Source organism: Notolepis coatsorum, assembly GCF_963971535.1.
Source record: "Notolepis coatsorum genome assembly, chromosome: 12".
NCBI lineage: Eukaryota > Metazoa > Chordata > Actinopteri > Aulopiformes > Paralepididae > Notolepis > Notolepis coatsorum.
Window position 1 is genome coordinate 49,586,037 of NC_140176.1, and position 16,239 is coordinate 49,602,275.

Here is a 16,239-nt window from a genome sequence, read left to right on the forward strand (position 1 = left end):
CCTCCTGTGGATTATGGATTTGTACCTGAATTCACAACTCAAGCAGCAACTCCAGACAGAAGTGGAGGGTAGCGAAAACGTAAAACAGCAGTCCCATTGCGACTTCTATTTGTTAACGGGCTCGGAGAGGAAACATCCAGCCTTCGGAGCCACGACCATCCACACAGTACTTACTGCAAATCCGGAACGAAAGAAATTACCCCCGGCAGGCAAGTGTAATAAGAGATCAATGTTTTTATTATACCTGCTCATGTCGGGTGACATTCATCAGAACCCTGGTCCCGTAATGACACGGAACCAGAGACTACAGTCAAATCTGCTGACCCAAGAAGCAGCAGCCAGCACAACAGATCAACGGCTACCCACACATACTGCGGCTAACGACATGATCAACGGCAACATTCCTCCTCTGCCACCTCTGCAAAAGAACCCACGAGAGGCCACAGCGAGAGGGAAGGAACCGGGGTTCGCAACCGAGGCGCCCAGCACGTCGCGGGGACAAAACAGCGAGGCATCGCTCCTCACACCGGCGCCGGAGATCAACAGCATCCACGCAATTGACGCTTCAGCCAGCAGTTGCACCAGCCGACCAGCAAGCGGCGACATACCCTCACAGAAGCCCCAGCGGACTCGGCGAGTGGCTAAAGGGAGAGCGGCGCGGGACATCGAGACCACCAAGGACCCGACGGTTAGCTTGGCTGGCCCCGCCAAGGCCGCCATGCCAGCTAGTCTACCCGGGCCGAGGCCAGGACAAAAGGCACCCCCCCTCCCCCACAATGGAGTACAATCAGACATATCTGTAATCAACCAGCCCCCCCCCCCCCACATCGCGGGCTTTCACACAAAGGAAGACAGACTCCAGCAAAGGACAAAGCATCACCCCCTCCCCCCCTCCCCACCCATGGCACAAACAGCAACAACGCCCCCCCTCCCCCCACCACAGGACAGGACACAATTGAACAGAGTTACCTCAACTGTGACGACGTCAATCTTATTACAAGCAAAAATGGACTTCACATATTTCATCTAAATACAAATAGCCTGAGACCTAAACTGGCTGAAATCAAACAGTTGTTTTTAAACGGTAAGGCTAACATATTGTGTTTCACAGCAACAAAATTAGACTCATCTGTACAGGATCCAGAGATTGAAATTGAAAACTACTCAATAGTCAGGAGGGATAGGAACCAGTATGGAGGTGGCGTCTGTGTGTATATACACAAGGATACCAAATACATCAACCGTACTGACCTTAACCATGATGAAATTGAAACTGTTTGGATTGAAATCTTATTAGACAGGGCGAAACCAGTACTAGTAGGCACAATCTATAGACCACCAGAACAGAGTGGCTTTTATGACACACTTGATGGGTGTTTAGCTGGGGTGGAGGGGGTAGAAAAAATTCTTATTGGGGACTGGAACACGGATATGCTGCGTAAATCAGCACCCGTCTTCAAGGCCTTCAGTAGATTTTCTGACCTGCACGGTTTCAGCCAGCTAATCACACAACCCACAAGGGTATGCGATTCGACACAAACCACCATTGACCTCATTTTGACCTCTGACAAGTCCATGATCTCCAGTAAAGGGGTGATAGCATGCGGGTTAAGTGATCATTATATGATTTTCTGTACCCGCAAAAAGCTAAAACAGAAGGCCGGCTGTCACAAAACAGTCACATCTAGAGACCTCAAAACTTACTCTAGAGAGGCCTTTAACCTAGAACTGGGGAGCTTGGACTGGTCAGATGAGCTCAGTGGTACACAGGTTGAAGAAACATGGCTTGGATTCAAAACCAAATTCACAGCAATACTCAACAACATGGCACCGATAAGAACCACCAGGGTTAAAAATCGCGCTGAGGCATGGATGCACACTGAAATACTGGCCGCTATGAAAACCAGAGACAAAAAATGCTCTGAACTTCATAAAAGTCAGACAAAGCTTTCCCAAAGATCAAACAGTGAACTCCAAGCCCACGTGGTTGAACTAAAAATCCAAAGAAACAGACTAAGAAATGACGTAAACACCATGATCAGAACCGCAAAAAGAAATTTCATCAACGACAAAACTGAGGAAAACAAAAACAAACCCCACGAACTTTGGAAATTACTCAATAATCAACTAGGCTGCAGTAAAAAACTTAAAACCAGATTCTCAAACATAAACATAAAGACGGACAACACGCTCATCACAGACAAGCTGGATGTAGCCAATTACTTAAACATCTTCTTCACAAACATAGCCACAACACTGGTAAACAAACTACCCTCCCACTCAGGGCATTATGGGGTAGAACACATAGTAGCATACTACAAAAACCTAGGGGTCCACAAAGACGACTTCAAACTTGAAATGGTAACAACCGATGAGGTACTCAAAAAATTGAGCGCCCTCCAACCTAACAAGGCCACTGGCCATGACAACATCCCCTCCAAATTCCTCAGAGACGCAGCAGCCGCCATCACCCCAGTCATCACACACATAATAAACCTCTCTATAAGACAGGGGCACGTCCCCAAGGACTTCAAAATTGCGAGAGTGACCCCTCTACACAAAAAGGGCAGCAAATTAGACCCAGGCAACTACCGCCCTGTTTCTATTCTTACCTCCATCTCGAAAGTCATGGAGAAAATAGTCTACGAACAGGTCGAAAAGTACCTGGCGGAAAAAAACCTAATCTACGAATTCCAATCTGGCTTCAGAACGTCCCACTCCACTGACACATGCCTCCTCTATTTGAACGACCACATCAAACAAGAGGTGGACGCTGGCAAATACTGCGGCATGGTCATGCTGGACCTACAAAAGGCCTTCGACACTGTCAATCACTCCATTCTAATGGACAAGCTAAAAGCAATTGGTTTTGATAGCCTATCAGTGAGCTGGATGCAATCCTACCTGGAGGGGAGAGAACAGATGGTAGAGGTAAACGGTACTCTATCCCCCCCCCTCACAGTGAGCTGTGGTGTTCCACAAGGAAGCATACTAGGACCGCTACTCTTCCTAATTTATGCAAATGACATGTCGTCAGCCTGTGACTGCAACTTGTTCCTGTTTGCGGACGACTCAGCCCTGCTGGTCTCTGACAAGAACAAATTGCAGGTTGAAAAAACCCTCAGCACGGAACTAGGCAAAATCTGCATATGGCTCGCTGATAACAAACTATCATTACACATGGGCAAAACAGAGTCCATTCTCTTCGGTTCAAATAACAAACTCAGCAAGACCGACGGCTTCTCAGTTACAGTGGGTGACAATATTGTCACAAGGAAAGACGAAATTACCTACCTGGGTTCCATCCTAGAGGCAAATCTTTCCTGTGACAAAATGGCATCCAATGTAATAAAAAAAAGTCAACCAATGAACTAGATTCTTGTACCGGATCTCCTCTCTGGTAAACAAGAATACCCTGAAGACTCTGGCAGGAGCACTCATTCAAGGGTACTATGACTATGCGTGCACCTCATGGTACCAAAGCACCTCAAAGGCGCTTAAAACAAAATTACAAACATCACAAAACAAACTGGTCAGACTACTACTTGACCTGAACCCCAGAACCCACCTCACCCCTGCCCACTTTGCCAACCTAGGATGGCTTAGAGTAGACGACAGAGTACAGCAACTTGAAATGGGCCTGGTCTACAAGATACACTATACGACCGGGGTGCCCATGTACATGTCAAAATACTTCCCAAAGGTCAGTGAATACCACAACCACTACACCAGAGGAAGCTCAACAAATCATGTTAAACCCAGATTCGGCTCAAACAAGGGACTAAACACGTTTCGCAATTATGCCACAACAATGTGGAACGCCCTACCCAAAGCTGTAAAGGAATGTGAATCCCTGCCCACATTCAAAACCGCCCTTAAAGAGCACCTACGGGAGGCTGCAATTCGAAACTGGCCACCGTAAATGCCCAAAACCCCCACCACCTCCTAATAGACAGTCTCCTCCCCACCGCATGTATATATTCCCTCCCCGCCGTATGTATATTTCCCTCCCACCCACCCACCCCCTCCTAATGTACAGTCCCCTCCCCATCATATGTATATACTCTGTCAGGATCTAGGGGTAACAGTACTGTATATTTGAATACCGCCTATGTCACAAATGTATCAGTACTAAATACCTATATGTCCCTATGCCATAAATGTCATGTATGTTGTGTATGTCATAAATGTCTATATGAATTGAAAATGGGGGACCCTGATGGAAACAAGACAAACGTCTTTCTCAGGTCTGCATCCCCTTAACAATTGTATGTATTGAGCCGTACTGTATTGTACCCATTCTGCAATCTGTTAAATAAAGTTTTTCATTCATTTCATTCACTGTCCTTATAGCATACGGGCCATTCCCGTGACTGTTGATGACCTCCCAAGGTTCCAATATCTTGGGAGTGTTGGTTCCAATCAACAGGTCGACATTTGCTTTTAGGCGTGGGATGTGTACGTTGGACAAATATGACCATTTAGACAGTTCTTCAGGTGTCACCATGTTCTCAGCCGTGACTGGCATTTTCTTCTGTGTGAGAACTTCCGGAAGAACATAAAAGTCATCGCTGTCCAAACCAGCTACCTCCAACCCAGTCAAGGAGTAAGCTGGAACAACCGTCTTGCCCCATGGTGCTCAGTAGGAAGGTGGTTCCTCTGCCTGTGATATTCAGCCTCTGCATTAGGCGTTCAGAGCAGAATGTGGCTGAGCTACCAGGGTCTAAGAAGGCGTAGGTTTGTATGATGGCATTTCCTTTTGCTGCTTTCACACGTACAGGGAGAATGGATAACAAACACCGGTCCTTACCGGCCCCTGTATGTCCACATGTTTGCAGTGAAGTTGGATGCTTATTGGATGGTTCCTTTAACTGTTCTGGAGAAGATGGTTGCCTTTTGATGTGAAGCAGGGTGGGGTGAGTTTGACCACAAACTTTGCATATCAAGCGCCTTTCGCAATCTCTGCTCATGTGACCAACACATAAGCATGCAAAGCAAACTCCCTCTTCCCTCAGAAAGTACATTTTCTCCTTGTGCCTCTTCTCCTGCAGTTGTTTGCACTCCTCCAATGAGTGACTGCGAGCACAGCAAAGGCATCCAGCTCTCCTAGCATTCACTGTACCGGGTGTTGGTGATGACAGCTCATTGGCTCTCTCAGATATGTCCATAGATGTTACTGTGGTGGCGACAATGTTTCTTTTCACTCTGTTGGGATATGTTCAAACCTGGTGAGATGTTGTGCCAACCACACCAGATTTTGGATCTTGTATGTCACCAAACAGAGGGTCAGAAAGAATGCTGACATGTCGCTCCACAAACGTAGTCATATCCTCGAAGTGAGCTCTTTCCTGGGTGTGTTCCATGATGCCGTGAGCCGTACTCCTCCATTGCTCCCTCATCTTGAATGGCAATTTTGATATTATGGCCCTCATGTTGGCAGGCATGTCCAACTCCTGCATGTACTGAAGCTCCTCCATTGCATTGCAGCAGCCACGCAAGAATAAGGAGTAGGCTTGAAGTGCCTTGACATCCTCAGATTTTATTGTTTGCCATGCCAAGGCCTTTTGCATGTAGGCATTTCCTATTTTGTATTGATTTCCAAAGTGTTCTTTAAGAAGACCCTTTGCCACTGCGTAACCACGCTCAGGAGCCATATGCTGGCAGCTACGCACCAATTCTTGTGGCTGTCCTCTTGTGAACTGCTCCAGATAATACAAAGCATCAGCTTCTGTTGCCTTTTCCTCCACTCCTTGTTCAAATGCTTTGATGAATGTTCTGTATTGGAGAGGGTCACCTTCAAAGGTTGGGATATCTTGTGGTGGCAGAGACCTGGAATGCTGTTGCTGCACCAGAGCAGCAGTTATCTCATTTTGCCTCTCCATGATGGTAAGCATGTTTGCAGGTTGGTTTGAATTGATTTGAACATTATCAGTTGTTCCCATTCTGCTTTCCTGTTCCTTGTGATTGTGGTTATATTGGCGGTTAGTAGCAGTGCTATGCCATTGACCACGTTCCTTTGGTCTCACATCCACAGGCTTGTTTGGTGGTATTGACAATTGTGTCAATTTACTTCGTTGTGTTAATGTCCCATGTTGGTATTCTCTTGCAACATGATTTAAGACCTTGTGGTGTTCCTTTTCAAAATAGGAATTCATTGCATTTGAAGGTGCACGAGATGAACGCTTACTTTCAGAGGAGTGCAACACGGCCAACCTTGCAGTGGTTGCAGCCAATTCAGTGTCCACCTCCAGTTCTTCCTTTTTCCTCTTCAACTGTAGTTCCTGCTCCTTCAACTTTAGTTCCTGCTCCTCCAAAGCATGTTTTTCTTTTAGAGAATCAGCACGAGCGAGAAGTGCAGCTCTATCGGCTTCAGCTAAAATCCTGGCAGATGACCTGCTACTTGTTTTTGAATATTTGCTCACAATGTTTGACACACTGTCATTTGGAGCAATACCATCATCAATTAAATGCATATCACCTTCAGTTGTTTTACCATAATTTTAATCATGTACATTCGTTATACCTTCAATATTTGAAACCCACAGTTTTGCATTTGAAATACACTCATTGTTTGACAACATTTTTGCTTTAAACCAGGTGTCTTGTTCTTCTTTTTCATCATGTAACGTATAACCCAACAGATTGTCATGTATGCATTTCGCCTCATAACACACCTGACTCAAATCTGTAAGAGCATTCTCTACTTTTTCCTTCTCATTATTTAACATGAAACCAAGAATTGCATCTTTTATCTTGGCTGCCATGTTAAATTTACGTTTTCTGCTGGCTTCCAATTTGCCACAATGTTCTGCAACAGCCTTGGCAGTCATTTTAACGACACGTTTCCCAGTGACGTCACCGCTAGCAGCGGAGGGCACTGTGGTCTCCATGGAAACGTTTGACGCCGGTTTGCGCGTCTCCATGTTATTAGATAGTCTGAGTTAAAACGAGATGGCTGGTGACGAGTCGCGCAACGAAGTCAATACAAAAAGGTCTGCGTAGTCAAGTGTTATTCCACTTCAGCAACCATGGATTTATGCTCGGCCCCAAGTTATGTGTGCACACAATTTTTACATGGTCATGTATTTATATAGCGCTATAAACATACCTCCTTGCGTTGGGTACCATGCTGTCGCTCACGGACCAGTACTCGCGGTCCAGTACTGATCCTCAGCCAAACTTCGGGTCAGCACCGGTGTGTTTCCTCGTCCACGAGCGGCTGCAAGCGGCTCCCCGATGCAGCAGCAAACAGTAGAATCCTCTTCCTCCACAACGACAACAGCAGCTCCTCGTCTTCCTCCGGTGGAGATTTCTCCGACGTCCCAAACGCAGCGAATCTTCCCCAGTCTCCAAACGAGAGTCTAACTGGTGCAGGGTTTTTGACTAATATTAAAGGAGCTCCCGTCTTATACGGAGCTACAGAGCAGTTTTGATCCCGCAGCTAGACTGGCTGACGCGCCGTTATACTCCTGGTCTCATACCAAAACCAGAATATCCTCGCTTTTGTTCCTTAAACTGATTAAATAATAATGAATACAATATCTAATTGCCTACAAACATTTCGCCCTGTGGCGCGTGCGTGCGGTCAAAAACCATTGCCCTTTTCTCGGTCAAAACTCCTCCTCCTACAGGTGTACCTGACGCTTAAATAAAAGAAGCGCCACCCCCTGGTCACATAAATCCACTGCACATTAAGTCCATTTTGGCCGTTACAGTCACAACAGCACTCTCTGTTCCAAAGTGGTCACAGGATCACTTCATTCCATAATAATACGCTTTATTTATATAGCACCTTTCATAAGAGAATTGCAGCTCAAAAGCAATGCATAAAGTGCAGACATAAAATAAGTACAAAACGAGCATCAAAATAGACAAAGTCAAGATAAGACATAGAACATTAAATCACATCGTTTTTCGTATTAGGATCTAACATCTTAACACTTTGGTTGCCATGGGTTAAATTCATGATATACCATAGGTTGCCGGCTCTATTTGTCTATGGAGAAGTACCCCTTCTTTGCATGGCTATAACTTTTTAAATTCTATTGCTACATTGCCATTATTAGGGCCCATTCAAAGTCCTATATGTATTGTTCATTGTGTAGCAACGTTAAACATAGCCCCAAATACATTATATTGATGATGCAATACAGTTTTATGGCAATCAGCGCGATATAAAAAATTCCAACTAGACGTACTTCTAGAAGTTACTACACGTCATCTGATGTTGACCGGATGGGCTAGGGGGCGTTTATAATTCCGTGGGCAGCGTTATACCAATCATCTAATGTGGGTCAAATGTTGATAATAGCAGTTAGTATCGAAGACAGTAACATTACACGCTAAAACTCACCCCAGTCTCCGCGCGCCGTTGGGCGATCATCGTAGAGTAGAAATTTTATCATTATGGGATGTAGATTTACCCGGTCCATCTCCAGCTTGTATAATGGTATATACGTCCAAATCATGTTGTTTATCGAGTTATTGGCAATCGATCGCTGTGTATTGTGACAAGCTAGAATGCCGGGACCTATAGCGAGTGCCCGGAAGTAATACGGCCGTCCAGCACAACCTCTATGCCACTTCCTGTTAAGCGATTGCGCCGATCGGCCACCAGATGGCGCTCCTGAACCGCCAGAGAGCTCAGTGGGTCCTCCTGGTGGATCTCAGGCCAGCGGAGGGGACATATGAATCCGATCGCAGATTTTTGAAATATTGATATAAGGACGCTGTAAAGCGTCCTCCGGCAACTTGAGCATGGCCGGGAATGACTCTTTTAAGCGTTTCCTGGCAGCCAAAGTGTTAATAGGCCTCTTTGTTTACGGTCACTGATACACATAATGTAGATCATTTTTAAATAGACAGTAATAAAAGAGTAAAAATAGAATAGACAGAGTAAAATAATGCAATAGTGCAGTTCTGAATTACTGTTTAAAACCCTGATATTGTAATAAATATTTACTTTGATTAACACATTGATTGCCAACGACGAGATTAGTCGTCTTAACTTTCTTGTTTTTTTCTCGTTTTTGCTTTTATTAGCAATATTTCATTTTTCATCCATCCAGCCTGACGTTATCATTGGGAATGGCTCTGAGCTCAAAGGGCAAATACCGCCGCCTATCGTCTCCTGGATGGTATTGCACATCATTGGATTGGATTGGGTGGGCATGTGCATCAGAAAAAAAGTCCGGTCCGGGTTTTTCCCTTCTCTGGCAAGCAGTATCGTATACCACATTCACTGGGGAGGCTGGGAGCAGATTTCGATTGTGTTTTGCACTATAACGTTGGATCAATAAACGCGATCAATATTTGGAATGGCGATCAGGAATTGGATAAATCTTTTTGCAGAACATCTGATGTGAGGTAAGGACTCTATTTTACCAGTATTGGGTTAATCAGATGTTTTTTTCTCAGCCTGTGTGTGTGTGTGTATGACGTTAGCGCTGACCAGGTCATGGATAATATATTTTTCAGCCCGCTTCTCTAGCGTGCATAAGTACACATACTATCGATAATCTAGCGTTTATTTGAAAACTATTCATAAATCAGCCGAAAAATGACAATGTGTTTTGTGTATTCCACAAGAGCTATCGTGGAATTTCTCTGGAATTACTAGAACTCTCAAACTATACTCATATTCAAAACGGTATAATAGTGGGGCGGTTAAGCAAACTAATTGTGCATTTTATGAAAGAAGCATGAAACTTTCAGCATATCATCTACATACCCCAAGGTTTGATTTCAGATGTGGAAACACTTTCAGACTGACCTCTGGTGACCTTGAGGGGTCATTGACCTCGGCATTGCATTTTTCCACTTTTCGTCCCATTATTCTCCTTTATAATAATATATATGTTTGTTAAAATGGCAGTTTTGTTCTAATAAAGACATTCACTTGCTCAGCCATGGCCTTGTGTCCATGTGTCAGTTTGTTGCATGATTTTACGGAAGTAGACCAGCAGAGGGCAGTACCCTGAAAAGAGTGCACATGAGAGAAGAGAAGAGAAGAGATTTTGATGTATGGACAGGTGAGAATTTGTATCATGTTCTTATTGATCAAATACTATTTCTAGCTGTTGATGATGTACTGTAGGTAGCTAGCAATTAGCTACCTAGCTAGCCATTGTGTAATGTTAGCCAATCCACCTCCAACCTCTTCACCATTAATTCCTCCAAAGAGGGTGTTAATGACATTTTTCTCACTAAATATGTACAAAAATAAATGCATGCGTAAAATAATACCAATATATACTTGCATCTACAATATGGTATGTTCATGTTCACTACAGGATTTTTGTATGTGTCAGCTAACTACTGGCAAGGCAGCCTACGACACTCTTCAGCAATTTGATGCAACACTGCCTGCATCATGTCAAAACGCCATATCCTGATTGATCCAGCCCAGCCTTCTACATAGAAGCTGCATTGCCCCATGTGGAAACCCTCAGGGCTTGTGTCCACCAGGGACGTTTTATGAGTTGTCGGCTCCTTTCTGTCATTAATTTCTATGCTGGAGACGTGACAGGCGCGCTCCTCTTCCCAGCGCCGCGCCTCACGTTTTATGAGCTCTCGGCGGCAGCGTTTTTGGTCGGAGCGCTCCCAGCTCATAAAGTTGAACTTTTGGAAAGGAGCACGCTCATCAATGTAACTAATCGAGGAAGGGGCGGAGCCGCGGCTGGCGCGAGCCTCAGAAAAATGCTCTGAGCTTTTTTTTTTTTTCTTTTCAAAGCGGTCCGCCTTGAAAAAAAGGCTTTTAGTGGACACATAGCCTCACACAGCTACTAGCCTGGATGTTTGCTCTGGACCACACTCGCTACTCCAGGTGGCTATCAATGCATGTCCGTGACATGATGGTCCTCTCTTATAAACATCCAGCCATCCTGGAGGAGTTCCGTGTTGGAAAGTTTGTTGTGCATAAAACAAGTCACAAATTCTCTGCTATTGCAATTGACCACTGCCACAAACGGAACAACGCACTCATCAAAGGATCTGGTGGAGCAGTTGGCCTGACAGGGAATCCTGGGGCACTGCATCGCTGAATGGTGGCAAGTCCAGAAATGGCCAGAATGACTACAGATTTCGAGAATGAAAGCACCCCAGAAAGTGAAAATCATCACCACGAGCAGCAGCCAGCAGTGCAAGAAACCTTCACATGTTAGGTCCCTCACAGCAGTGATCGAAGAGATTGGGAACCCATTTCTTGAAGAGTCAGGATCTCCTGGTGCTTGATCTAAAGACATCATGAGTTCATCTGTTGCAGACACAGTAAGGACAGTGGAGTCCCTTGGTGCACAACAGTACAATACCTTTGTGGAAGAACGCCTGGAGCAGCAAACAAAGCCAGTCACGGATACCCTGCCCAAGAACAAATTGCCTCTGTTCAGCTGCCCACCAGTGAAAACGCAGTCAAAGCAGAAGATACAACTTGAAGCACTGAAGCGTGATTGCAATCTCTTCTCACGGCTGTATGTGGCTTGCCAAACACGTGATGGCAATCTGGATCAGTTCTTCAGTCATGAAAACCAGGAAGCACCACCATCTTTATCTCAAGGAGGGAAGATGCGGCTTGGTACAAAAGCAGACCTCTTGCACTGCATAATGATTGATGACACTGACTCACAACCTCCTCCTGTGGTTGATGCTGTGTTCCTTGATGGTGCAGCTGTGGTCCAGATGCTGAATCCTGGTCCAGCAAAGACCTTCCAGGACTATGCAGATAGTGTCTTTGTGCCATATGCAAAATCCCAGCTTGAGAAAACAAGGCGTCTTGATGTTATCTGGGACATCTATATCCCAGACAGTCTGAAAGGAACCACCCGACAGAAGAGAGGGAAGGGAATCAGGAGACGGGTGATGCCTACCACTGCACTGCCAAAGCACTGGAAAGACTTCCTGCGTGTTAATGAGAACAAAACAGAATTGTTTGGATTCCTCTCTCAGCAAGTCATTTGCATCACAGATGAGAGAAAAGAAGTTTACACAACTATTGGCAAAATGGTGCTCTGCTCTCCTCCCCAGTGTGACGTGACAAATCTCACCCCATGTTCTCACGAGGAAGCAGACACACGCTTGCTTCTGCATGTGTCAGATGCTGTTCAGAAGGGTTGCAAGAAGGTGACTATTCGTACTGTTGACACCGATGTTGTAGTCCTGGCTGTGGCCATGTTTAGGAAGATCAAGCCAGAGGAAATGTGGATTTGCTCTTGGTAGTGGAACCAACCTCAGATATATTGGCGTTCATGAAATAGCCAACAAGCTGGGTCCAAGTACCTGTGCTGCTCTCCCATTGTTCCATGCACTCACAGGATGTGACACAGTCTCAGCATTTGCTGGAAGAGGAAAGAAAACAGCATGGCAGACTTGGAAGGCTTTCCCTGAAGTGACTGAGGCTTTCAATGAGCTCCTGCAGGTGCAGGGTGATGTTAGTGAGCTGTCCAAGTCACGGTTGGAGTGCTTTGTCGTACTGATGTATGACAGGACAAGCGAAACCACAGGTAAATGAAGCTAGAAAACAGCTCTTCACTCATAAATCCAGAGCTCTGGAGAACATGCCCCCAACGAAGGCTGCGGTAGTGCAACACATTAAGCGTGCCAGCTATCAGGCCAATGTTTGGAGCAACGCCTTGGAACCTGACCCTCAGCTGCCAAGCCCTGCTGATTGGAGCTGGGTGAAAGAAGAAATGGGATGGCAGCCACTGTGGACCACCCTTCCAGAAGCATCACAGAGCTGCTATGAACTGATCCATTGTGGTTGCTAGAAAGGGTGTACAACACGCTGCAAGTGCAAAAAGGCTGCCCTCAAGTGTACTGCCCTTTGCTCCTGCTCAGGAGACTGTTAGGCCTCACTAATAATGTCATTGTAGGGCAGGTACTACTTACTACAACTAGGGTAGGTTAAGAGATGTCAACTGTTCAATAAAATGTAACACACATATTGTTGAAAGTCCTTTTTTGAGTCTTTGTGTTTGTGTGAGGTGTGTTTGTATGACATGAAACCCAATTGCCATATCCTATAGAGCTGATTTGATCTATTAAAGCACTTTTATGATGACCAGTGGGTTCCACAACGCTTCTTTTTTATATAATACCTTTGTGCCTGGAAAAAAGTAAAAAATAACATGTTTTTGAGAGCCCAAAATGTGTACAGCCTCTGACAAGTTCCAGAGGTCAATTCAGAAGTGTTTCCACGTCTGAAAACAAACTTCATGGTATATAGAAACACTGTAGAAAGTTTCATGCTTCTTTCATAAAATGCACAATACCTTCCATATATGAGCTTATCTGCCCCACTATAAAACGGAAATGTACCAATGAAAAAACAATCCGTTTCTTACATGTTGACTGCAAGCAAGTCATTGATAAGCGAGGGGTGTTTTAGACCCATAGCCATAATTTAAGATATAGTTTAAGCCTTCGCAAATTTCCCCGACCTCCCATTGACTTCCTTTTTGGCACTCTAGCCCATATATGGTCAAAGGGCCGTGGCACTCAATGTGTTAAGGTAAATAATTTCAATTTGTCCATACCGGCTTGAGATGTTTGTTGTTAACTTACACTTCAGTTACACTGGTGCCTCAATGAACAGAACACGCACACCGATAGCCTATATAAAATAAGTCTTTGATGCACATTCACACTAGGGCTGTTCCCGACTAAGGATTTGGATAGTCGACTAGGATTGGCCAACATTTGCCGTTAGTCGACTATTGGTAGACGAAAAAATAAATAAAAAAAGGTATAATATATATATATTTTATTATCATTCCATTTGGGCTGTGGGGGGTGCTTAATGTCTGAAGGAGTCGACTGAAGGCTTCTTGTCCTCTGCAAAAGCATGCAATTGGTCCACTGATGGATACATCTTGATATTTGTCTAGTCTAGTGTGTTCATTAGATGGGTGAAATCCTCTTTCAGTGCCTCTGTGCCTGTTTTCGTAGGCAGTTAGCCTCTGGTATGCGTGCCATTAGCGTTAGCCACGCTTCTAGGCCTCGTTTATTTTGGAAAGAATGATAAAAAAAATATATATATATATATATTTTTTTTTATTTATTATTATATTCGACTAAGAGGTTGGCCAGTCGACTACGGCTCCTTTTGACCGATTAGTCGACTAATCGATTAATAGGGGTCAGCCCTAATTCACACACACACGCAACATGCACACGGCACACACACAAAACATTTCACTCACCTCCATATCTATCTCTCTCTGCCTCAGCATTTGCTTGTCTTGTGCAATACCATTACCATTTATCTATCAGATTACCAGTTTTTATTTCAGAGTAGGTATGTGACATTGTTAGAAAATACAGAATTTGCTTGATACTGTAGGATCAGGATGCAACCGAATAGGTTAATGTTAATCAGTGATGGGGAGTAATTTCACTACATGTAATTAAACTAGTAGTTTAACTACATTTAGCAGTAGCTTGTTAGTAGTTCAACTTAGCCCAGCCCGAACTTCAACTAAATTCTAATTTAGTAGTTAACTCCACCTCAGAATGTCAAAAAGGTGATTAACTACTGGAACTACAAAGAAAAGAAAGGAATTGCATGTATTTGGACCATGTAAAAACTCTGTAACCAACCCCTCCCCCTCATGTTGTAGATTCTGCTCTGACAGCTATGCTGACAGGTGACCATTGTGATGGTTGGGTAATGGTCTAAAAATATGCCAGTTCAAGATAAACAAGTTTTAAGTTTATAAAAATGCAGTTTTACAAGTTTGCACTTTTTTTCTATAAAGACCCCAGATCTGGTTGTGTAAGTGAGAAGTAGCCCACACTATGCACGTTTCACTTTCAATCGAGTGGTATTTCTCGCAATCATTTTGTGTTAGCCTATATGTTATAAGTTTGTATTGCAGTGCAGATGTTATAAAAAAATAAGTGTTATGTTTGAATGTAGTTTGAATTACTTTTTCCAAGTAACTTCAGTTAACCAAACTATATTTATCTTGGGAGTAGCTTTGTAGTTCAACTTCTTTCAGTGTGAAGTAAACTATGCTTTCAGAGTAACCTAGCCTCCCTTCAACACTGTTCATGATGCATTAAAGAAATGGGACTACACGTGACCCGAGTTGTCAAGAATGGGTGACTTTTAAAGGTGAAAGTAAATAAAAACCAAACCTTACAACTGTAGACTGAATATACTCTGTCCTACTGTAGCTCCTCCAGTGGCCCATGAAAGCAGGGTTAAGTTGGGGCGACAGTGGCTTGGGAGGTAGAGCAGTTGTCTGGTCATCTGGAGGTTCCCGGTTAGATTCCTGCTCCTCCCGCGCAGCGTGTCGGAAGTGTCCTTGAGCAAGACACTTAACCCCTAATTGCTCCTGATGAGCAGGTTGGCACCTTGCATGGTTGCCTCTGCCGTCAGTGTGTGGGTCAAATGTGAGGAACAAATTGTAAAGCGCTATATAAATACACCATTTACCATTTAATACATTCGTATTCACTAAGAATGCGATGCAGGTGCAGCAGCAGAGAACGCTGTAGCCGACCCAGTGTCCGGTGCTGCTGCACAGTGAGGTGTGTTTGATTTGTATTGCAGGCCAGTTGAGAGAATTAGTTTGTTGGTGCTGTGTTTTGATAACTGGCCATGATTACAGGGCCTGCAGGTCAAATCAGGCATTAAGGCAAGCAGGCGGCCTGAAGGGAATCATCCCGACTCTCCCGATGGCCAATCCGGGCCTGGAGAGGAGAGGCATAGAGGCAGATGTGCAGCGACAGAGAATAACAGTTTTGGGGAGGAAGGTGTCTGAATATTGGCTAATTAATATCAATTTTGAACACATAATTACAGTTCGCACTTAACATTTTACAAGGCTTCAAACAATAGTTCGATTTTAGAACTAAAAGTGACCGCCCCGAGAGAGAGTTTGCCCGTTGTACAGTAAACGTCTGTTCTCTCTCCACAGGTCAGTGAGTTGCCAGTGATCGTCAGAGATCTCTCCAACGGTGCGTTGACTTGGGCGCAGGTGGAGAGCAAGTACCCCATTTTCGGAGGACAGGAGACCGTCAAGAAAGAATAAGCCGGGACTCACGAACCCCTTCTAATTTCAACTTCTAGGTCAACCGAAAGATTTTAAATCCACGGGCCTTGCTTTTGGATCAAAAGAATTGTAGCCATAAGTTTATACATGTCAGGGTTTTCCATATTATGAAGCCATGCAATTTAAATGGAAACGTTTCTTATTTAGAAATAAAGTATAACTTATTGAAGCCTTGTGCTTTGAGGTA

General features: G+C 44.4%; 1 protein-coding gene across 2 annotated transcripts in view; it reads left to right on the plus strand.

Annotated features, from left to right (window-relative positions):
- Positions 1–16,221, plus strand: part of LOC311237742 (glycine--tRNA ligase-like) — a 60,521-nt gene extending 44,300 nt beyond the window's left edge. For both annotated transcript variants that reach the window (XM_084325718.1, XM_084325719.1), the window contains exon 17: positions 15,918–16,221. In XM_084325718.1, coding sequence (XP_084181844.1) covers positions 15,918–16,031 — 114 coding nt within the window. In that variant the 3' untranslated portion in view covers positions 16,032–16,221. The remainder of the gene's footprint in view (positions 1–15,917) is intronic.
- The last annotated feature ends 18 nt before the right edge of the window (positions 16,222–16,239 follow it).